The sequence below is a fragment of the Lycium barbarum genome, chromosome 1, assembly GCF_019175385.1.
Source record: "Lycium barbarum isolate Lr01 chromosome 1, ASM1917538v2, whole genome shotgun sequence".
NCBI classification, from domain to species: domain Eukaryota; kingdom Viridiplantae; phylum Streptophyta; class Magnoliopsida; order Solanales; family Solanaceae; genus Lycium; species Lycium barbarum.
Window position 1 is genome coordinate 1939159 of NC_083337.1, and position 23707 is coordinate 1962865.

Here is a 23707-nt window from a genome sequence, read left to right on the forward strand (position 1 = left end):
TTTTTTTTCAATGAACATGAAAATCTTAGTGAAAACTATCAAAAAAAAAATTCAATTCTCATGCAATCTTACCAAATATTTATAGTACTAAAGAATATACATTTTTTTTTGGTTTCTTACTCGGTATCCGATAACCACATTGAAGCATGACTATATCCGGATTTGAGGAGCATAGAGGCCCATACAGGGGAAGCGCTCCCTGCCAATAATTTTTTCTTACACAGAGCTCGAACCCAAAATCGAAGCCTCTGATTAAGACAGGAGCAATCTAAACAATATATGTTAATTTTACATAACTACACCTATGATTATGCATATATTATACATTTTCTGGTCACTCTTTCTAGGTAATACTAAAGGTGCCAATTTGAGCTCATATTTAGATAATTAGCTCATTTACCCACATGTTAGTGAGTTGGGTCACTCATATTTTAGGTGGGTAAATATGGGCTTCAAATCTCTCTTTAACCTATAAAAATATGGACAAATATGAGTAAAATATGAGTATCCATATAAGAACACACTAGACCCAATAACAACTCATTTTGACAATGAGAAATTTCACTCTTACCTCACACCCCAATCCTTACCCCACCACCCACCCCGCCATGCCCTCCACGCCCACACACCTTTTTTTTTTTTTTTTTTATTTCATATACTTTATTTTTCTTTTATAAAAAGTTCATAAAAAATGAGAAGTTTTTTGCTTACCTCCCAGCCCGATCCCTACCACCGCCGCCGCCATACCCCCCTCCAAATTTCAATTTCAAATATTTTACTTTTATAAAAAATGAAAAAAATTTCTTACCCCCCACCCCTCTCCGACCCCCCCCCCCTCCAAATTTCAATTTTCATATATATTACTTCTATAAAAAATTTATAAATAATGAAAAAGAATTTCTGGTCCCCCACCCCACCCCACCCCACCCCCTACCTCCACCCCCTCCCCCAAAAAAATCAATTTCATATATTTTACTTTTATTAAAAAATTATAAAAAATGAAAAAAAAAAATTCTTACCCCACCCCACCCCCTCCACGACCCCCACCCCTCACCCCTGAAATTTATATGAAAAAATTAATTTAACTTGACAAAATAAAAAAATTATAAACATATACTTGAAATAATATTACACTTGTATAATATGGGTTAACCCATAACCAACCCAGCCATTTATCACCCAACCCATATTTCCCCACATAAAATATGGGCGGTTTGAAACCCAACCCATTTTTGTTCAAACTATTTTCAACCAAACCAAATCCAACCAAACCCACCCATTTGCCACCCCTATTTTGTCCAAATGTATTTGTCCGTTTCTTTAATAATGTGTACGTCTAAAGGGAGTTCTCGCTAATTTTTTTCCCTTTTTTTTTTTGTAGTTATCGTCAAATCTAACAAACAGAGTTCGATGAATATTTTGATAGAGACTAAAAGTGTTAACTTTGGCGAACTTAAAGGACCAAAACTGTTAAGTGCATACTTAAGAGACTATTTTTAACCAACCCTCATAGTTAAGTAACTATTTTAAACCTGAGGGGCATTGATGTCCTTTTCTCTACCAAACACACCCATAAAATAATAAACTAATAAAGTAAAACACTTGGAGTCAAATTAAAACGTCATCCACTTAGGAGCAACACGATATACAAACAGAAAATCATGAAAAATCAGTAATTGTTATAAAATAAAAATTATGAAGTAAATACACAGAAGAAATATGTAGAGAGAATATGTAGAGAGATATCAGATTATATTACTTCTGCTCTTTCAACATTGCATCTGTGCATCATATTTATAGAAGCAACAGGACATGGGATATTTTGAGATATTTTGGGATATTTTGAGATATTTCTAACTTAATGGATATCCACTAATTTGGGATATTTATAACACTCCCCCTTGGATGTCCATTAATAGATGATGTACCTCGTTAAAACCTTATTAAAAAAAAACCCTGTGGGAAAAAGTCCTAATGAAGGAAAAAGAGTGCACATATCTAGAAATACGCTTTGAGAGCTGCCTCATTAAAAACCTTACCAAGAAAACCCAATGGGACAAAACTTGGTTAAGGAAAAAAGAGTACAACGCGTATTTCACTCCCCCTGACGAAAACCAAGATTCAAATGTCGGAGTCTTCGCATTCCAATCTTGAATATCATCTTCTCAAGAGTTGAAGTTGGCAAAGATTTAGTGAACAAATCTGCAGGATTGTCACTTGAACGGATTTGTTGCACATCAATATCACCATTCTTCTGGAGATCATGTGTGAAAAATAACTTTGGTGAAATGTGCTTTGTTCTATCTCCTTTTATGAAACCTCCTTTTAATTGAGCTATGCATGCAGCATTATCTTCATATAATATTGTGGGTATTTTTGTATCACACTTCAAGCCACATCTTTCTCTGATGAAATGTATCACTGATCTCAACCACACACATTCTCTACTTGCTTCATGAATAGCGATTATCTCAGCATGATTTGAAGAAGTAGCAACAATGGACTGCTTGGTCGATCGCCATGATATAGCAGTACCTCCGCATGTAAACAGATATCCCGTTTGAGATCGAGCTTTATGTGGATCAGATAAATAACCTACATCTGCATAACCAACAAGATCTGTACTACCTTTGTTAGTATAAAACAGACCCATATCGCTAGTTCCCTTCAGATATCGCAATATATGCTTAATCCCGTTCCAATGCCTCCGTGTAGGAGAAGAGCTATATCTTGCTAGCAAATTAACAGAAAATGCTATGTCAGGTCTTGTAGCATTAGCAAGATACATAAGTGCACATATTGCACTAAGATATGGTACTTCAGGACCAAGTAGCTCTTTGTTTTCTTTCTGAGGTCGGAACGGATCTTTGCTCACTTCAAGTGAGCGAACAACCATAGGAGTATTTAAAGGATGCGCATTATCCATGTAAAACCGATTTAAAACTTTCTCAGTATAGGCAGATTGATGTATAAAGATCCCTTTTGCGAAATGTTCAATTTTGCAGACCAAGACAGAGTTTTGTCTTTCCGAGATCTTTCATCTCAAATTCTTTCTTCAAATATTCAATCGCCTTTTGGAGCTCTTCTGGAGTTCCAATGAGGTTTATGTCATCAATATAAACAACAAGTATAATGAACCCTGATTTTGTTTTCTTAATAAAAACACATGGACAAATGGCATCATTTATATATCCTTCATTTATCAAGTACTCACTTAGGCGATTATACCACATACGCTCTGATTGTTTTAAACCATATAATGATCTTTGTAATCTGATTGAATACATTTCCCGAGACTTTAAACCAAATGCTTCGGGCATTTTATATCCTTCAGGAATTTTCATATAATTTCATCAAGTAAGCCACATAGGCTGTGACAGCATCCATCAGTATAAATAATGTGACATCTTCTGTTGTTTGGACTGCTGGCCCAATAAACATTACGTTTACCAAGATGGATCATTTTACTTGGTAATTATTCTACGTCAACATGCTTTAAGAGACGTAGAAATCAAATCCTCACAGCCTTATACAATATTGCGCGCTATATTGTATATTGTCGACAAGATATCATGTTGTATCGGTTCGCAATTCGACATAACTTACTGAGATCTCATCACTTCATTATTTTCAGGTACCTGAACCTCCTATAAGGTTTATGAAGTGTTATGTCGTAGCTCTTCAAGAGCACATTGCCTCCTTATTATGATCATTTGCTCCTCCCCTTTTCAAGGATTATTATATTTGGAACCGATTGGTCTACCATGCTCCATGCACGCTGTAGACTTTGTCCTTCAGGGACATTAAGAGCATTTTGCAGATGAAATATGAAATAGTTGGGTCAGCAAATGCTTCCAGCATTTTACTTGAATTATCTGAGGATCATACTGATGATAATTCACAACATATTTCTTAGCTGCTTATTCTCTCCCCCTTATTTTAGTGACATATGTCCCCATTTTCTTTGGGAAAATCCATCTGTGTGCATCATGGTATATCCATTAATCATGTACCGCACATCAAATGCTAAAAGATGGAAATATCTAGTTCCTGACCCTGAACCAAATATGAGAGGAGAATTTTATCAAAATTTATTGATCTGAAGCATACAAGTGCTGTTGTATGCAATATATCATATCTCAGACCAACATCTGAAACTCTGTTCTCATAAGCAATGGTTTAGCTGTATTATGGAGGCATCCAATGCCAAACCAACTTAGATATAAATCAACATTATCAAGATGATTGTCTTGATTACATATTCTGAAAATTGTGCTTCCAACTCAATTATTTTGAGCAAGCAACTTTGTAAATGTCAAACTGCCAGTTGACAATAAACATACATGTGACTGTCTTAAATAGATGCATCTATTTAAGACATCACATTGCAGGTGAAGGGGCCCACATTCACCTTTTATATTTTTCAGAATTTTAGGGATTCAGTCCCAACATTAGCTGGTGTAATCAACTTATCATGAGAACAAGCAACACAAACAAATTCTTGAAGAATCTTCTAGTTCTTCAATATGTTTTTTAATACTCAATTAGCACATCAGATTTAAATCAGGACGATCAAAATGGTCTTATCAACTGATAAAATTATCTGTACCCGTAAACTTCAAGTTTACTATGACGAGTGTTATTTCTTTTAATAAACTTCTGGTTTACTATTGCATGAAATTTTATGTCAAAACTTCTGGTTTATTGTGACATGCGATCTCATCATGCTCGGGTAACGCTTTACACACGTGACCCTACCCATAATAAGTTGGAGATATTCAATCTTCCAATCATCTGTAGTCTCAATATGATGATCATTTTTCTCGCTAGTAAACTTCAGGTTTACTATAATTTATTTTCCGATCGAAATAATTATGATCTGAGATGAATGGTACTATCATATATAAGCTCTTCGAGAGACATCAATTTGTTCACCATAATCATATATTATTTGGACACTGCTAGTGTCATGATACTTGTAAATAAATGATTAGCTCTTCTGGAGCCTTTGATCGTTAATTTCTATTACCAAATATTTCTTAAATACTTCTGGTACCATGAAAGTAAATTTCGACACTACTGGTGTCACGAAATAAACATTGAATTCTAAACTTCAATATTTCAAACATCTCTTTCAGGGAGATTCATCATTAACTGAGTATTTTGTATCTAAGCTCAAACACATAATAATCAAATCATTCATAAAGAAATACATTAATTGGTATTTCCTTCAAGGAAATCAATAACAACTAACCATAATATATTAATGTGGTTATAGGAGAAAGCATTCTACTCTACTTCCTTTTGCCTTAGAAATATGTTTCGACGTACGAGAGGTACATGTAGCAATGTCTAAATTTCAGACCACCAGAATATAACATCTACATTACTTGTATTTTATCCCTCCAGGAGATAAGTTGTAGTATTTATTCATTCACTTCGGGAAATGAAACCTGATTATTTAAATGTGCTTGAAATACGACACTTATCAATAGCTCGTTATTTTGCTCAAACACAAGAATACATTGCTTCAGAGTATTTCTCATATATTTTGGTAATTCTTTCTGCTTCAGGAGTAAAGTTTCAGAGTTTTACTGCTTCGGGAGTAAAGTTTCAAGTTTTACCACTTCGGGAGTAAAGTTTAAAGGTTGACTAATTCAGGATTAAATTTATGAATTCTACTACTTCGGGAGTAGATTTCAGAGTTGTACTATTTCAGGAGTAAAATTAAAAGCCTTACTACTTCAGGAGTAAAATTAAAAGTCTTACTACTTCAGGAGTAAAATTCAGAGTCTTACTACTTCTGGAGTAGAATTCAGAGTCTTACTATTTTGTGAGTAGAGCTCAAAGTTCTACTACTTCGGGAGTAGAGTTCAAAGTTTGCTACTCCAGGAGCAAATTTATGAGTTTAGTACTTCAAGAGTAAAGCATATAATATTAAGAATATTTCTTCTCAATTATTCCATCTCTTCTGAAGATGGATCATGATATTTTCACAATCAAATGCACGTTTATATTTATAACATTTATCAAAAGTTTTAATTCTTCAGGAATAAAACATAATTATCTGAACGCGCCTTAAGCATATCAAATCGTGATAGCTTATAGCCTCTTTTAATATATTGCTACTTCAGGAGCAAATCGAGGCATACATATAATGTGGAGAATTTTTCTCTAACACATCTTCAATCATAAACACAATAAGCCCGTAAAAATATTACCACTTCTGATGTTCACGGATATAAACTCATTTAATCAATTCATATTTGCGAACTAACCTTCCAGTAGAATATTGGCATAAGGCCTTCAGCAACTTCGAGGCTTTCAAAGTATTTGCTCAAGATGGTTGAGACTCGTGCTGATAACGTGTTATAAAATAAAAACTATGAAGTAAATACACAGAAGAAATATGTAGAGAGAATATGTAGAGAGATATCAGATTATATTACTTCTGCTCTTTCAACATTGCATCTGTGCATCCTATTTATAGAAGCAACAGGACATGAGATATTTTGAGATATTTTGGGATATTTTGAGATATTTCTAACTTAATGGATATCCACTAATTTGGGATATTTATAACAGTAATTTCCTTTTTTTTTTTTTTTTTAAATAAATAAAATAGAAAGAACAGATTATTGTGGAGAACTGAATAATGGGTATTTTAGAAGAACTCCGAGCAGTCACCAGCAAACTCTTAAACCGTAAAATTCAGAACAAACCGTCAAACACTTATGCATTAGAAGGTCAATACGGTGCCGTTTCCAAAATCGAAAGTCCAATCACGTGTGAAGATCCTGATGGCCGAGAAAAGATCGGACGGATACTATCTAAGCTCAGTAAATTTGCTATTTTCTCTGCCGTTGATGAATCTCTCAAAACTGTCACCGGTCAGAATATCTTCTCTTTCTCTTATGCAAAAGTTATTAGGAATGAATTCTATGAATCTATGTTGAGCTAAAAAGGTCCAAACATACTCTTAACATGATGTGATATTGAACTTGTTTGGATGGGCTTATGCCTATAAGCTGCAAACAGTTTATGAGCTAAAAAAAATAAATTTGGAGTAGTCTAATATTTTTTATTTTTTTTTAGCTTATAAGCTGTTTCAAGTTAAGTCAAATGGTTTTTTGAGCTTATTTTAAGCACAAAATGACTTTGAGCTTGTCAGTCAAACACTAAAAAAAACTAAAAACAACTTATAAGCCAATCCAAACGGGCTCATTGTCCGCTTTGAGTCAGTTTCTTATAAGTAATTTTTTTTTTTCAGCTACCAATATGGTACTTTATTCGCACATTCATTTGGCCATAAATTTTGGAATTTGAAGTTTTGTGTGTGGACATGCATTTTATTTGGAAAAAATTTGAAGTTTTGTCAGTGGAAGTCCCAAACTAGTATTTGGAACTTGAAAAATTTGTTCTGATCCAAAATCTATGGCGAACAGATATTTGAAGATAAATTTTCAAAACATGATTCAAAATCTATGGCCAAACGCTAGCTTAATTGATTGCTCGATTTATTTCTGGATTTTGCTGTTGGAATAACTCACTTCATCTCAGTTTATGTGACACCTGTCGGATTTCGAGAGTCTAACTATATTTTTCTTTGACCGGAACTATTTTAAATATTTTAAGTTGTTAATTATTGTGATGTATAGCATTTTTTATGTACTTTCTAAATATATAAATTTTATAAAAACTTAGAGCCCGTTTGGATTGGCTTATAAGTTGCCTATAAGCTGTTTTCAGCTTTTTTAAGTGTTTGGCTGGCCAGCTTAAAGCCATTTTGTGCTTAAAATAAGCCCAAAAAATTAATTGGATTTGTTTGGCTTAACTTATCTAAAGCAGCTTATAAGCTGAAAACAGCTTATAAGCCAAAAAAAATAAGTTGGACTACACCAACTTATTTTTTTTTTGGCTTAAAAGCTGTTTCCAGCTTATAAGGTGTTTTTTTTAAGCCCATCCAAACAGGCTCAAAAGCTTATGCGTCTGAATTCACAATCAAAATTTAGAAGTTTGAATCTCGAAATTCCAATTGTGGCAGATAAATTTGGGACAGTGGGAGTATTGTGTTTCCGTTGAGTATATTAATGAAGTTAAGCTGTACTTTGTGCGGAATTAGTTGTGTTTCTGAATGAGTGGCATTGAATCTCACTCCTAAGCTTTTAACTGCTTCACCTCGATGCTACTCCGAGTGTTCCAGTTTACGTGACACGCTTTCCTTTTTAGTTGGTTCCGATAAGAATGACACACTTCTAAATTTTGAAACTATTATCTTATACTTTTAATTTTATCCTTACTGAGAAGCTTTTGTAACCAGACAAATATTATGGCATGTTTAAAGCTAAAGTTCATTGTTTGTTCGATTTATTTCTGAATTTTGATGTTGGAATTACTGTGTTTTCGTTGAGTATATTGGTGAGGTTAAGCTGCACTTTATGTGAACTCAGCTATGTTTCTGAATGTTAATTTTCTTTAGCATATAAATAGATTCTACGGTTAAGGTATCGAGTCAAATAGGAGGATCTTGGTTAAAATGGGTTGGGTTCAATATTTTCTATTTTTTAAGAAATCAGCCGCCACCGGATACATCACTTTCGGCTTGAGTGATCTTGGCAAAAGATAAGTGACTTTTCTCTTAAAAAGAAAGAAAACTGACTTTTTGATTGAAATAACAAAAGCTAATTGACTTTTATGATACAAAAGAAAGAAAAGTAACTTTGTTCACCTATTTCCAATAGTTCATTGACCGTTTAAGCAGTGAACTAGGAAAGTTATATACTACCCCACGCAATTTTCCTTTTTTGTTTAAGAAAGAATGACACACTTCTAAATTTTTCTTCCCGTTCAATTATTAGCGAGAAGCTTGTATAATCACACAAATGTTATGACATATTTAATGCCATGTGTTTCAAAAGTTTTATAGCCACACAAATGCTATGACATCATTAAGCCACAAATTTCAAAAGTCTCCATTTCTTCCTTAAACTTTGCGCTGATCCAAACTATATATGTCATGTAAATTTTGAACGGATAGAGTAGTATTATACAAGATATTGTACTGTGGTAGCTCTGGTACTAGTATATTTTAGCTCTGATATTGCCTTTGGAGTGAATTATGTATACTACTTAAACTATTCCAATGTTCATTAGCTTCATTGTTCTTAATTCATGAGGAAGGAGGGGGAGTTGGAAGTGATCCTTGCAAGGCCATTTGTATGATATAGAACTCTAGCATTTGAGTCATTGACATTGACTGTTCCATTTTGGCAGTGTACTACTTTTGTAATGAACTGTAGAGGGAGCATGACCTTAATTGTGTGGATAAAAGTAGTACTTACCTAAACTTGCATCTGATGCAGTAAAGAGTTCCATGATTTTACACACCTAAATTTCCATATTTTGCAGTTTGCCCTTTTAATTTCCTTGTTCTTGTTGACAATAGAATCATCTTTTGTGAGTCCTCAAATCATCTTTTAATAAGTTGATATGTACTGTGTTCTCAAAAATTTAGGTTAACTGAAAGAAATACAAGGAAAAATAAGTGTTATAGCTCTCTACAGAGCGCATAAGAATAAACATGTGGAGCGTTTTTTCCAAGCGGTAAGGTTAGTTAATTAACTGAGAGTTTTACCCCTTGAACTACGGTTCAACGGCAAAGATAGTACATTGCAGGATGTGTGGTAGGTGCACATAACCATCCCTCCTATCTCCCTTGTTAACATGACACATTATAATCCCACTGGCGGAGCCGGGATTTTCAGTAAGGGGATTCAAAATACGAAAAAGTAAACACACGAAAAAGCCAAAGGGGGTTTCGACGTCCACTATATATACATAAAAAAAATAATTTTAACTATGTATAAACAGTGTAATTTTCCGCTGAAGTCCCACCTAATTCCATCTGCAAATGAAATAACCGCGTAGTGGGTTTATTAGAGGATCCTTGTCAATATTTGGAAACTGACATGTTTAGATTTGGATAATACAAACAGCTGAATGTTGATATTATATTCTCTTTGATGGTCGTGACTCGAGGACACTCTCTGCAAGGATTACACATCTTATGACCATCGATGGATATCACTAATATTGTCATCGAACATTAATGTATTTATTCATTGATATACCAAATGGATTTTCACAAGTTTAATCGTTTCTTCAGGTGGCAGTAAAATTACGAAGGAGGGACAAATGGACCAATCGCCTTCACATCTTTCCAGTAGAGCTGAGAAACAAGATGTTACTGTTATGATGGAGGAAATGCAAGCGAAGATGGAAAAACTTCAGAATGGCATGAATAACGCGAAGCAGCAAAATGAGGTATCAACTAAATGTATCACGGGGTCGGAGTCCTTTGAGTTCTCTGATGAGCCTATCAAGAGTTCAACGCCTTCAAAATCTAATAAGAAAAAGGTCTTCATTCGCTCTCGGCTGTAAGAAAGCAGGAAATCTTGGCTTGGGATCTGCAATGTTCATCTTTCGTAGTATAGTAGTGCTGCTTCTGTAAGATTTTTGTGCTTTCACGCAATCTAGTTATATAATAGTACATAAATAAATGTTGAATACAATATGTAATCCATGTTTCTTGACTCTTACTGATTGATCAATCAAACATGCCCTTTTGTTGTGAATACCAAACTCACAGTCATTGTCACTGAATATTAGTTGCACCTGCATTCTGTTAGCTGTCAATTGTTTTTGCCTAAATCCTAATCCATTGCTCAGCCTCTCACCATCTTCAAGCCAAGTTATTAATATGACAATTTTTTAATCACTTACCCTCTTCACTAGGTTTGATGTCTTCATTGCAGTTTTAGTTTTAGTGTGTTCTAAAATTAATTGCTAATTGCTTGAAGCACTCGAAGGTGTGACCTAGTGGACACTGAAGTTGTGGAGACCCTATCAGATCAGGGTTCGAATCTTGGTGTAGACAAAAAAACACTAGGAGCCCGTTTGGATTGGCTTATATGTTGCTTATAAGTTGTTTTCAACTTTTTTGAGTATTTGGCTGACTAGCTTAAAGCCATTTTGTGCATAAAATAAGCCCAAAAAAATAATTGGACCCGTTTGGCTTAGCTTATCTAAAGCAGCTTATAAGCCAAAAAAAATAAGTTAGTCTATCCCAACTTTTTTTTTTTAGCTCATAAGCTGGAAAGCTATTTCCAGCTTATAAGCTGCTTATTTTAAGCCCATCCAAACAGGCTCTAGGACTTCCCATCTACCTAAGTTTGTGGGCACAGTTAACCGTACATGTGGCGGTAGAAAAATAGCAAGTATCCGGTGGTTTAGTCAAGGTGTGAAAAGTTTGGTTCGGACACCACCATCATAAGAATAAAAGCAACAACTATTTGGATTACATTTGCTGGAAAGATATTTAAGACTTCACAGCAGTAAATAGGTTTAAATAAGGGGCAAAGAATTTTAAGATGGTGTTTGGCTTAGCTTATAAGCTGATCAAACTGGCTTATAAACACTTTCTGGCTTATCTACGCGTTTGGTAAATATCCGAAGTGATCATAAATTTGTAGGATCCCAACAATCAATTTAGCACAGCATATTCATTGCATTACTGGAAACAAAAGAAATGAAACTAACAAACATAAGCACTTAATCAGAAAGATAATTCAACTGAAAAAATGGCAACACATGCTTAATATTATTATCTCTGCATGTATATAATCATAATGCTTTTACAAAATATATTCATGTATCACCTATTTAACAATGGAAACAATACAACTTGCAGTATTTAAACGACAAATTTCGTCGTATACTCTAGGTTCACCAATCATATACATTACATACATACTCCTCAAGCATTTAGTAGGGAAAGTTTGATCCAATACTATTAATCATAAGATTTTGAAATCATATCCACTTTCCCTTGAAACCATGAAATAAATTTTTGGGATGTCAAGTGGCTGAGACCCGAGAGCACGTATACAACAACAACAACAACAAGAACTACGCCTCAGTCCCAAACAAGGTGGGGTCTGCTTTATAAATTCCCATTTCATCTCATCTTCCCCGTGGATTCACCAGCTGAGAGAAAACAGAACTAGTAGCAGCATCCCCTGCATCGTAATTTGTTCCTGAGTTAGCTATCCCTTCAATATTGCTAACGCTATTTTCAAATGGCTCAACTGGTGGGATATGGTTTGTACTGTTATCATCGGGCTCTGTCATCGCTGATGAGACTTCCTCGAGCTGAAGAACATATTCAAGATTCCACAACACGTCCCCCATTGAAGGTCTATCAACTCCGTACTCAGCCAAACACTTCTCAGCTGTCTCCCCTAACTTTTTCAGGGAGGCTTCATTCACTTGCCCCTCGATATTCGGGTCCATTATCCGATCCAACATGCCTTTCTTTTGCCAAATCATGGCCCACTCGGCTATATTAACTTGCTCGCGTGGAAGGACTGGATTCAATGCAGGTCTAGCGCAGAGCACTTCCATTAGGACAACACCAAATGAATAAACATCTGATTTCTCTGTAAGCTGCTGCCTCCTAAAGTATTCAGGATCAAGGTATCCAAAACTACCTTTAACGGCGGTACTTACGTGCGTCTGATCAAGAGCCGGTCCCTCTTTAGAAAGACCAAAGTCAGCGACTTTAGCCACAAAGTTCTCGTCCAAGAGTATGTTGGTCGTTTTGACATCGCGGTGAATGATGCTCTGGGATGCACCTGTACGTAGAGGTGACAAAATTAGCCCATGAAAATATGACCCACCCAACCCATTCAAGAATGACCAGCCCAATTATTAGCTCAGTTCATTTTAGCCAATCTAAATATTGAGCCGATATGTAGCCCAAATTCATCCATAGAAACCTTACCAAAATATTTTCAAAAAGACATTCTTTTATTTGATGTCACATATAGTCATACTAAAGACAAAAATAGTTTTATTAGGTACTTAAAAAATTATAAAAGAACAGAAAAAGAAATTAAACCTCAGTAAGAATTGGGTGGGTTGGGTTACCCACTTTTTAGCCAAAATCCAACCCAACCCGCCCGCCCGTTTGACACCCATACCTGTGTGGAGGTAATGCAGCCCCCTGGCAGCACCAATACAAATCTCAAGACGCTGCTTCCACGAGAGAGGCGGGAGATCGGTTCCGTAAAGATGGCTTCTGAGAGGGCCATTTGCCATGTATTCATAAACAAGAATCATTTCTGACCGTTCATCGCAATAACCAATCAAAGACACAAGGTGGCGGTGGCGAAGTTTGGACAACATTTCAATCTCAGTTTTAAATTCAGCTAGACCTTGTTCGGATCCTGTGTTTCCTCTTTTGACAGCAAGTGTAGTCCCATCTTCCATTGTTCCTTTATAAACTCTACCAAAACCACCAACACCGAGAAGCAAGCTTTCGTCGAACTTGTTAGTTGCATCCATTATTTCTTGGAAACTAAAGAATCGTCCTACATTCGGTGAAGCCAATGAGATGCAACTCGCAGTTCCAATTGTTGTTTTCGTTAAGGTTAAAGAGTTTCCATACAAGGACGGAATCCATGAATGCCTTTGGTTGGAAGTCTTCGATCTTCGGGCTATAAAGCAGCAACAACACAACCCGACAATCGCCAAGGCACCTAATGCTCCTAAGACAGAACCAAGAATGATACCAATCTTTTTCTTTTTGTGAGGCAACTTAAGTAGAGTCTCAACAGGTTGAACCCCGCTCAAGCTTTTGGCGTCGTTGCTAATCTTCATGATTTCCAATCCATTCATAATTGCATTTATCCAATCTGAACTCGTGCCTGAACCGACACTGACTGTCAGAACACTTGAGTGTCCCGAGGAATTGGAGACGAAATCCTTGTATAACGGTACGTTCAAATTTCCAGCTAAGCTCGACAAGTCTATGTCCAATAGAGCAGCGTCATCATTAACGTACAAGTTGAACAGAAGAGTATTCAAAGATTTGCTCACAATGTCACAGAAATGTACCCGTACGAAGTACATGAAGTTCGGATCAACGGAGAACACCCAAGTGATATTGAAATTCCCATTGGCAGTATTAGCATCTCCCATGGTTTCAGCAGTAGCATAAACCCAATTCGGTGCTATTTCAGGAGTCATAGTGGCCAGATACCTTATGCTCGAAGGACTAACCGAAGCATTCACCACTGAGCTGTTGACATGTAAGTAATTCATGTCATTCTCCCACGTTCTTCCTAACGTGTCGTTCTGAGCAGTAAGATGGGGCCCGCCCATGTTTAGACGATAAACAGTTTCAAGGGCTAAAGCGGACAGGCCATTGAAAGGTGCTACAGGAGATAAAGCCACTGCTTGATCAGGAAACAACTCATCAGGAACTGATACAACTTCTATAGCATTGATAAATGCAACCGAATTGTTCGAAGGGATTAAAGCAAGAATCAAGCTATTTGAATTAACATTGATCGCGTATTCCTTAAAGAGGTATGAACCATTATACCTCTTGAAACTGAAATTGTTCAACAGAACGAAATTTTCCGTGACAACGGTCATCGAGGCGGATGTCAAGTTGTGCCCTGGAAGAGGGTAGAAATAGAGACGGACCCAATGGTGGCCTTCTTGCTTAATATCAAACTTGTAAAATGCCGTACTCTGGAAAATCCTTGCAGACTGATAGATCGAAAACGGAGCACTAGAATTGGCCGTGGCAGCAATAGAATTTTCCTCACTTTCTAAAGAATGGAACGAATCAGGAACGTATGTTTGGCCGATATAGGTCACAGTTTGTGATGATCCACACGCCAGCAAGTGGTTATCAGCAGGAGCGAAGGCAGCATTCGAGTCCTGAGTCGAAAAAATGGACACCACTACAGCTAGAACCAAAAGCATCCATGACATTGTTCTCAAATTCACCATCATAAAGAGCCGATTGCCAAACACTGAACTCCAATTCTCCAAGATTTACAACTCCAAAGGCACTTCCTAACCACCAGGGTTTGAATTTCTTCTTTCAAAGGCACCTTAGTTACTACAACAACAACACCAACTATGTCTCAATCTCAATCTCAAAATAGCTGAGTAAACAAAGCACCAATTCCCCATATGATATTGAGAACCTACACTGCACTACTGCAGCATTATAGATCTTACTCAACTATCTAGAGCAATCTTGAAACAGAAAAAAAAGGCTTTCTTGACTGAAAAATCACAAGAAAAAACCAATGAACTATGACTAACACCAAAAGCAGAACATAGTGTTAGACAAGATCTGAACTTTTTCACTAAAGCTAACAACTTTCCTCAAGACTGCAGATTGGAAATGCCCCTAGGGCTTTGGTCAAGTGGTAAGAATGCAACGCGTGATGTGTGAGTTTGGCAGACAAAAAGCTTGGTATATAAATGGAGAAGGGTAAAGAGGCGCGCCAATTATCCATCTAGTTTCGAACTGTGCACCTTGATTATAAAGAAAGACTGCAGCTTGGTAATGAGTATGAACCAGAAGAAAGGTTACCTCAATGCCACCATGAAAACACAATCAAGAAGAGGTTTTTATTGCTACTCCACTATGAAAAATTGAATCTTTTGAAATTGGTATGAACCAAAAGTTAGAAAGAAAGAAGACCCAATTCAGGTTAACTCAATGCCACCATAAAAGTACAATCAAGAAAGCCATTTAGTGCAACTCCACTATGAAAAATTGAAACTTTTGAAATGAGTGTGAACCAAAAGGAAGAAAGAAAGAAGAACCAAATTCAAACATAATCAAGAAGAGATTTTTGGTGGGCTATTACCCCACAGCTAGCTCTTAGCAAGCTGTATGGATTAGGCTGTCCTATTTACAAGGAATAGCAAAAAAGGGGAAAAAAGGGACCCACAAGAACGAATTTCACTGCCCCACTTCCATGTCCAATTTGCTACAGCTGTTTTCAAGAAACTTTGTGGTCCTGTCATAGCAGAATGTGCCATTAAAGTTGTGTAAGTGATCATTAAAACTTACTGTTAGTCTGTTAGTAGTACTATATTTAGGCTTGGCATGAGAATTTATGAGCTACAGTATCCTAATGGAGTGATCATTAAAACTTACTGTTAGTCTGTTAGTAGTACTATATTTAGGCTTGGCATGAGAATTTATGAGCTACAGTATCCTAATGGAGTATTAATTTTTACTTGTATTACTGCTTTGCTGGGACCCAATTCTTCGCGGACTTTTAGAGGCAGAAGAGACAAAAGAGTTAACGGCGTTGCTTTGGCGGGTTTGAGCTCTCCGTACGATCTTTGATAGGAAACACTTTCCTCGAATGAGCGCTATGCGGCATGAATTCAGATATAGTCGGGTTTTAATGTGGTCCTATGCGGTATAAATTCAAATATAGTCGGGCTCTAATGTGATTACCGAATATCAGGTGGAAAACAAACCAAAACAAAAGAGCATTTGATAAACTTAAAAGTGTTTATATGCCGAAATTAACTACTCCCTCTGTTCAATTTTACTTGTTCAGTATTCTAAAAATAGAGTTTTACTTTTACATGTCACTTATAGCATATCAAGAGAAGATAATTTCTTTTTTCCTGTTTTACTCATAGTATTAATTACTCATTTCAAATCATCTTTCAAATTCATTAAAATATGCACCAATAAATATGATTATCATGCTAAATTAAGCACTTCATTTATTATTTTTTAAAGGGTATGCAAAATTCATAGTGGAGTAAAAGTGAACGTAGGGAGTAAAAATTATATACTCGTGTCCTTTAAAAAAAAGAGTAGGGGAAGGGGAAATTGGGAATAAGATTACAAAGTGGAAAATCGAAACCGCACCAATAAGGTGAAAGTTCAGATGGTCAATCAGAGCAACTAAGATTCCCAAAATTATTGTCCTTTCACTTATCATGTCAATTTTTTTTTCCCATAATCCATGAAATGCTTTTCCAAAATAAAGTTCCTTGACTATCTCTCCTTTATTCGTTTTAACAAAAAAAAAAAAAAAGTTCTTATCGAGCTTTCTTTTTATCGAATATACCAACATAAATTGTATTTATTTCAACAATTTTATTATACTACATAATTGCTTATTTATGAAATTAGTTTCGAACACTTATAACTATTTTTTAACATTTAATATTTGGTAATTACTTTTGATCGGTTAATCTAAATGAGCTCTAAGTCACCTAAAGGCGTCGTTGGGAATTGCATGACTTTTACAAATGAACATAGTCAAGTTAGTATAATTTGAACACTTAAAAAATATTTTTCCGTAATTGAAACTTATCAGCTACTTTTAATCAACTAATTCAGATGAGCTTTATATCGCTAAAAGGAGCCATTAGGAATTTGGTGACTTAATTAGTCCTTTTTGTCCATTTCTTTTTCGATTTGAGTCTAGATTTCAACCTTTCTTTACTATCTCCCACACAAATGCACATAATAAAATACTTATCAACTATTTTTAATCAACTAACTTTAGAAGAACTTTATGTCACCAAAAGGACTCTTCCTTTTTGTACATTTCCTTTTCAATTTGAGTCTATAGTTCAACCTTGTTCTACTATCCACCGCACAAATGCACATGGCCACCAACAATGACGGGTCCCCATCTGTTTCCTCTTCTTTGTATATTCTATGTTTTCGAATAATAATTTTATTAGTTGGAAAAAGCTGTTTTCAAGCGGGGGCGAATCCAGGTATAGAAAATGGATCACGTGAACACATGATTACTCGATTAAGCTCAATATATTATGTATATAATCCGTAAAATATATCTAATATTAACTAAATGAACACATGCTCAGACTAGACCGAATGAAACACTGGCTAAGTGCTATCTTTAATCACTTAAGGTTGTGGGATAGAACCTTCTTTTTAAAAAAAAAAAAATCTAAGGTGAACTTATCCTCTTGAAATCCTGGATTCGCCTCTGTCTTCAAGTGATCAAATTTGTTCTTCTACTATCTGAAAATACACAATTTTATCTTTTGTTATACTATTGAGATTAAAATAAAAAAATAAAAAAAGGTAAGAAACCATAATGCTACTTAAATGATCCAAAAATACTCCTTTCCACTAATTAATATCCGTGTTTTGAACTTAATAACCTTTGATTCTTTCATCCAATTGATTAGGATCCATTCCACTGTGTATTTTCAAGGCCTTATTTTGTAAAATGTCATTGATTATAAACATAAACATTGTATGTCTTTTACATTTCATTATATGCAAGTCTGTTTGACTGAACATAAAATTTAAGAAAGATTTTTTTTTTTTGAAACTTTTTAGCTTTCATCATTTTATGTGGCTATAAAATAATGTCATAAGGATATAATCTAAAGTTTAAAGCTAAATTATTTCAAATATAAAAAAGTTCATTTCTTTTAAAACAAACTAAAAAGAAAATAATGTCACATAAAATGAAATAGAGCGTCACTAAAGCACATTCAACTTTCTCTTCCAAGAAACACACCTCCACCTTGTCTTTTTGAGTCCGCCGTTTTAATCCATGATGTTCATCCATGGCTTCTACGACTGATGAAAGCTTTGTATACTACTACAAATATTAATGAAACACAAACCTCATATATCGAGTGAAATTGTAATAGATGTTCATTGAGCTCACTGTAAAAAAAAAAAAAAATACAATTAGCTACAAATTTCGTCGCTAAGATGACGTTAAGTAGCTCGTAGATGACAGAAATTTTGTAATAATCAATCATCCATCGCTAAATAGGATTAGCAACGGATTTTGTTATTTAGCTATGTAATTTGTCTATGGCTAACTCATATGTTCATTAAGGAGCAGGAAGAAACTAATTGGTGAATGTCTGCATTCACTTGGCAAAAGGTATTCTACTGACCATCCTGAACTGGATGTAGCTCCGCCCCTAATAGGAACATAGTCAGAGGTACGGGAAAGAGAAAGCTAACTAAAAAGATTCTTGTTACTTATGTGTAGGATTTGAGAATAGCGCCACAAAAACTACAAACAATAGCCTCCCAAGACTTGAAATAAAAGGGAATATGACAAAATCTAGTGGTGTACTACATATCAGCTACTTTAGCACCCTGGCCACACCTCAAACACGAGCCAGCCAGAAAGCAAAAACCTATCATCGAATGTATATGATCCTAACTCAATCTAAAAATTGGCAGATGATTTGCACAAAAATGATATTTTGCGTCGCTATTTAATAATTTAAATATGGCCCTCATTGTTTCGACATTTGTGCGAAAATGACATTTTTAGGTTAATGAACAAATTTCGAACTAAAGTACCCTTAAGTTGAGCGATAAAGAGGATTGTCCAAATTCATATAAGGAGACCATTCATCTCATTAACTATTGATGAAGGACTTTTTTTCATTTCAACACCCCACTTCACGTCCAGGGCCGGACATTTGGAACGTGGGCAATTTAATTTGGGGGTTCAATATCGGGTGAGATGGGTCCTACTCTGATATCATATAATAATGAATCTTGCGTTTAACTCAATCCCAAAAGCTAGCTCATGAGGGGAGAATTATCCAAATCCATAAAGAGACCACCCATCTCATTAACCACTGATGAGGGACTTTTTTCATTCTTCAACAGTTGTCCTGTTGAATTACTCGCAAATCAAACCAGATCGCCGTGATTTCAAAACTACAAATTAAACAAAGAAAAGGAAAAAATACAAGTCATGACAAATTGATAGGACATCATGCTATATTCAACGTAGCTACCTAGATATATATAACTCACAAACTCTAACAATGAATAATATTTTACCTATTTACATTATACAATTTTCTAACCGAAAATAGTCAACTGATCACCTTTCGCCAGCTACAACTCCTCTCCCAAGAGAAACATATGGATGAGGGAAGATTGTGTTTCTATGTATAGGATTTGAGAATGGCACCACAAAAACTACATACAATAGCCTTCCAAGACTTGGTATAAAATGGAATATAACAAAATCTAGTTGAAGTACACATATCAGCCACTTTCGCACCGTGGCCACACCTCGAACACGAGCCAGCCACCGGCTTACTCCGCCTCATTATCCTCTTTTGATCCACCAGAAAGCAAAAACATACCATGGATTAGATGGAGTTTTGGCTAAAAATTAAAGTACGTATCAAATGGAAGAAAGAAATAGTCAGATAACTTCTTGGTTTTTCTTTTGGCCAAGTTTTCTTCCTCGTGTCTCAACTCTAGTAAAGGAGTTTATTGGAGTCTCCTTGGATATTCCAAAGGAGTGGCCTCTAATTAGGATATTATATAGGTAGAGATAGTGGCCCCTAATTACTTTTTGGTCATATCTTTGAAAAATAATCATTGTTCTGAGATTTTAAATTTTATAAATAAAAATTAGAATGTTGTTATGAAGTTTTATTGGTTTAATTCTAATTAGGATAGTATGTAGGTAGAAATAATGTTCACTGACCACTTTCATTCACATCTTTGAAAAGTATAGCTATTATTATAGAGTTATAAATTTCATAAGTGAAACTCCAAGACATTATTATAAAATTCACTTGAATTTGAAATTTCAGGATAAGGTCTATTTTATAATCACAGTGGGGTAAATATGAATATTTGTGATTTTTTCTCATTATATAGTTTAACTTTTGAGTAGTAATTTTGATTTGGTGGATCTAAAAAAAGATAGTAAAATTTTTTGATATAGTTTTTTACAAAAAATATTACTCTAATAGCGTGAAATTCTTACACTATTATCTTATACAAGTAAATATCGGAATATGTTTTTATATGGCGGTATAGATTTGACTAGTCATCTGAATTAAGAAAGAAAGAAAGAAAGAAAGATTTTTGAAATTTATAGTAAACATATCATGATGATTTAATTCTGTGGCTACAAAAACATGTTATTCACAGGTAAAAATTAAAGCTTAAAGTTAAATTGTTAGCATAATATAAAAATGCATATATCTTTTGTTCTTAACAAATTAATAAGAAAATTATGGCACATACGATGAATTGGAGAAACAATTTACTAGAAGTGAGGGGTGGCTCACAAGTGACAAGTGATAAATATAAGGCGATTTTTGATTAACGTATAAGTCTTAACTTGGCAGACTTTTCATCTTTAATTAAAAGTTTCGTCTTTGAGTCCTTAGAATAGTGTCTCTTTTGATAAGGAGCGTTTTATTTTCCAAAGCGAGATTATCCAGCGCAAATCTAAATTAGTCGGATCCAAAATGAGTACCTAATACATAATGGAAATCCAAAAAAAAAAAAAAAGTCTCAACTTCCAACCAAACATGGATTGCCACGTGAGGGAACTCTAGAAGTAAGTTAAGGCTTTTGAAGAAGATAGCTTGACTTTCGTTAAGTAATTAAAGGTACTCACTATGCCATTTGTCCATTTTACAGTTGGGAGATCTTGTGTTTAATTAATGAATTACTTTGCCGTACTACTAAAAATTTCAATTCTGCTGCTTCATAAATAGGAGAAAGGAAAATAAAATATTCCTAATATTGTTCTGACTAAATGTTGTTCTAACTAATAACTATAAGCTTGTAACCAAAAAAATTAAAGTTAGCACTTAAAATTTGATTTGGCAAAGTTGGCTATTTTAGTAGCCAAGAGGAGTTTTGAAAGATTATTAGACTAAGCAACGTGTCAAATGCATTTATTACGACTCTCATTTATTCATTGCTGCTGGATTGTAGTCATGTGACTCTCTTTGATATTTTTGCATGTCGAAGGAAATCAAAGTAAGGTACTTTATAATAATTCAATATCATTAATCATCCCGAGTTAGTAGCAGGATAGATATGATTCCTCCACCTTTAATTTAAGGTTCAAATTCAAGCCCTAGATATATAAAAAGTCCTGATAAGAAGGCTTCTCCCCTAATAATGGACCTTACACAGTGCGAATCCCTTAAGATAGAGGACTTCTTTCATATTATTAAATAGTTTTTCGGAAACTTTTTGCTCTCAGATCAAAGTGTAAGCTTCTGGAAAGATGCATAAAATGGAATTCAGTTCTGATTAAAAAGAAAAAAAATACGGTGTGAATTCGAATTAATCGGACCTCGACGCAAGCCCCAGAAACCAATTGCGCAATAGGGTGCACAATTGTATAGTTAAATCCATTTCGATGCTATTTTAGCTTTTGAAGTACTTGATTATTTAATATTTTAGTCATTTTCAACCAAAACCTCTCCATTTACTTCTCAAAACATCTCACAACTTTACCTAACCAGAAAACAAGCAAAGTGAGAATTCACACATAAATTTGTCTATTCACCTCATCAAAAAACCTAAAAAAAGGATCAAATATAGCTAGATTGGGTGTCACAAAGACTTGAAGTTTAGGGGCATTGATAATATCTCCACGTAATTGATATATGTCAAATTTCAATTCCTATTCCCTTTCTCGAACGCACGATATAATAGATTTTTTTTTTTGCGCGGATTGTCCTTCATCTGGGGTGGTCTTTAATTTTTGCCCGTCAAATTTGTGGTCTTTAAGTTTTGCCCTTCGCCTAACACCCCGAGGTTGTGGATTCGAACCCCAGCTCAGTAATTAAAAAAAAAAATCTCGAGGCAGAACTTAAATGCAAATTCTGCCTGAAAGACAAAATTTAAAAACCACCATTTTGAGGGATAAAAATTAAAGACCACCGCCAACGAAGGACAATCCTGCAAATTTCCCATAGAATTTTTAAAAGATAAGTGTAAAAAAATATGATTGGGCTAAATGAGTAGGTCAGAACCCAAACGGAATTGGGCCAAACGATACACAATCCAAAACTTTTTTTTTTTTTTGCGTGGATTGTTCTTCATTTGGGGTAGTATTTAATTTTTGTCCTTTAAATTGGTTGTTTTAAGTTTTGGCCCTTAAATTGGTGGTCTTTAACTTTTGCCCTCTACGCAAATTCTATCTGCCTTAAAAGAATATGCAAAGGCAGAGGCCAAAAATTAAAGACCACCCCAGCGAAGGACGACCCTGCAAATTGCCCAATCCAAAATGCTATTCGTCTAATATGAGATTTACAGTTTGGGCCTTGGGCTGTCTGTCTTCTATTTAGTTTTACAGGTATATACCTTTAGTATACATTTTGTGTATACTTGTAATATATGTCTAGGTCTATACACTTGCACATATATCTAGAAAATGGGGAAAGTAATTATAAATATTTCTGTTTAAGAAAGATAAGACTTAGAAAATCTAGATAAGACTTAGAAAATCTGTTGATAATACGTCTAAGTGTATAATATGGATGTGCATGCATTTATCGATCTGTCTCTCTCTATATATTTATGCATGCTATCGTATGTTGTCAACATACGAAATGTTTTCCCCTTAATTAATTGACCTTACGTGGCACAAATTTGAATTGATCATAACCTCGAAACGAGTATGAATATCGGATGAGAAACCGAAAAGAAAAAACAATTTGTATGCAATGTGTAGCATCTAATCAATTTTGTAACGAAGTGGACACATTGTGTGTTCCTAAAACGAGCAGCACTGAAATGAAATCATTAAGTAGGAACAATTAACTCAATCAGCATCCCATATTAATTATAAACTCAAAATAAAACTATGTTATTTTTATAACCCATTTTAATCAATTTCCGCACCTTTTCAACCGGTTCTAGCCAGATATAATTAATAAGTAGTTAATTGTTAGGATAAATTATAGGGATATTGATTTTAGATTACATAATTTTTAGGATTATATAAAAATACACCGTTTAGAAGAGGTTTCTTTGTTTCCCCATCTGTACCCATCTAAAAGTTTCTTTTGT

General features: G+C 34.8%; 3 protein-coding genes across 3 annotated transcripts; 1 reads left to right on the forward strand and 2 right to left on the reverse strand.

Moving 5' to 3' along the window:
* The first annotated feature begins 6608 nt into the window (after positions 1–6608).
* On the forward strand, positions 6609–10641 carry LOC132628699 (uncharacterized). Its single transcript, XM_060344466.1, has 2 exons — positions 6609–6890; positions 10166–10641. Exons 1-2 carry the CDS (start codon positions 6656–6658, stop codon positions 10438–10440), a joined length of 510 nt encoding a protein of 169 aa, XP_060200449.1. The 5' UTR covers positions 6609–6655; the 3' UTR covers positions 10441–10641.
* A 1009-nt stretch (positions 10642–11650) lies between these two features.
* Positions 11651–15815, reverse strand: LOC132628705 (receptor-like protein kinase THESEUS 1). Its single transcript, XM_060344472.1, has 2 exons — positions 13041–15815; positions 11651–12692 (listed from the first exon to the last, which is right to left on the reverse strand). The coding sequence occupies exons 1-2, from the start codon at positions 14863–14865 to the stop codon at positions 12022–12024; spliced, it is 2496 nt and encodes an 831-aa protein (XP_060200455.1). The 5' UTR covers positions 14866–15815; the 3' UTR covers positions 11651–12021.
* Positions 15816–18316: 2501 nt separating this feature from the next.
* On the reverse strand, positions 18317–20184 carry LOC132628712 (uncharacterized). Its single transcript, XM_060344477.1, has 2 exons — positions 19753–20184; positions 18317–18556 (listed from the first exon to the last, which is right to left on the reverse strand). Exon 1 carries the CDS (start codon positions 20017–20019, stop codon positions 19813–19815), a length of 207 nt encoding a protein of 68 aa, XP_060200460.1. The 5' UTR covers positions 20020–20184; the 3' UTR covers positions 18317–18556; positions 19753–19812.
* Between the last annotated feature and the right edge of the window lie 3523 nt (positions 20185–23707).

Excerpts from the sequence above, each read along its gene's own strand:
- LOC132628699 (XM_060344466.1), top strand. The coding sequence starts at position 6,656 with ATGGGTATTTTAGAAGAACTCCGAGCAGTCACCAGCAAACTCTTAAAC. Across the intron at positions 6,891-10,165 it reads ATCTCTCAAAACTGTCACCG|GTGGCAGTAAAATTACGAAG; the intron begins GTCAGAATATCT and ends TCGTTTCTTCAG.
- LOC132628705 (XM_060344472.1), bottom strand. The coding sequence starts at position 14,865 with ATGATGGTGAATTTGAGAACAATGTCATGGATGCTTTTGGTTCTAGCT. Across the intron at positions 12,693-13,040 it reads GCTGCATTACCTCCACACAG|GTGCATCCCAGAGCATCATT; the intron begins GTATGGGTGTCA and ends CTCTACGTACAG.
- LOC132628712 (XM_060344477.1), bottom strand. The coding sequence starts at position 20,019 with ATGGTATGTTTTTGCTTTCTGGTGGATCAAAAGAGGATAATGAGGCGG.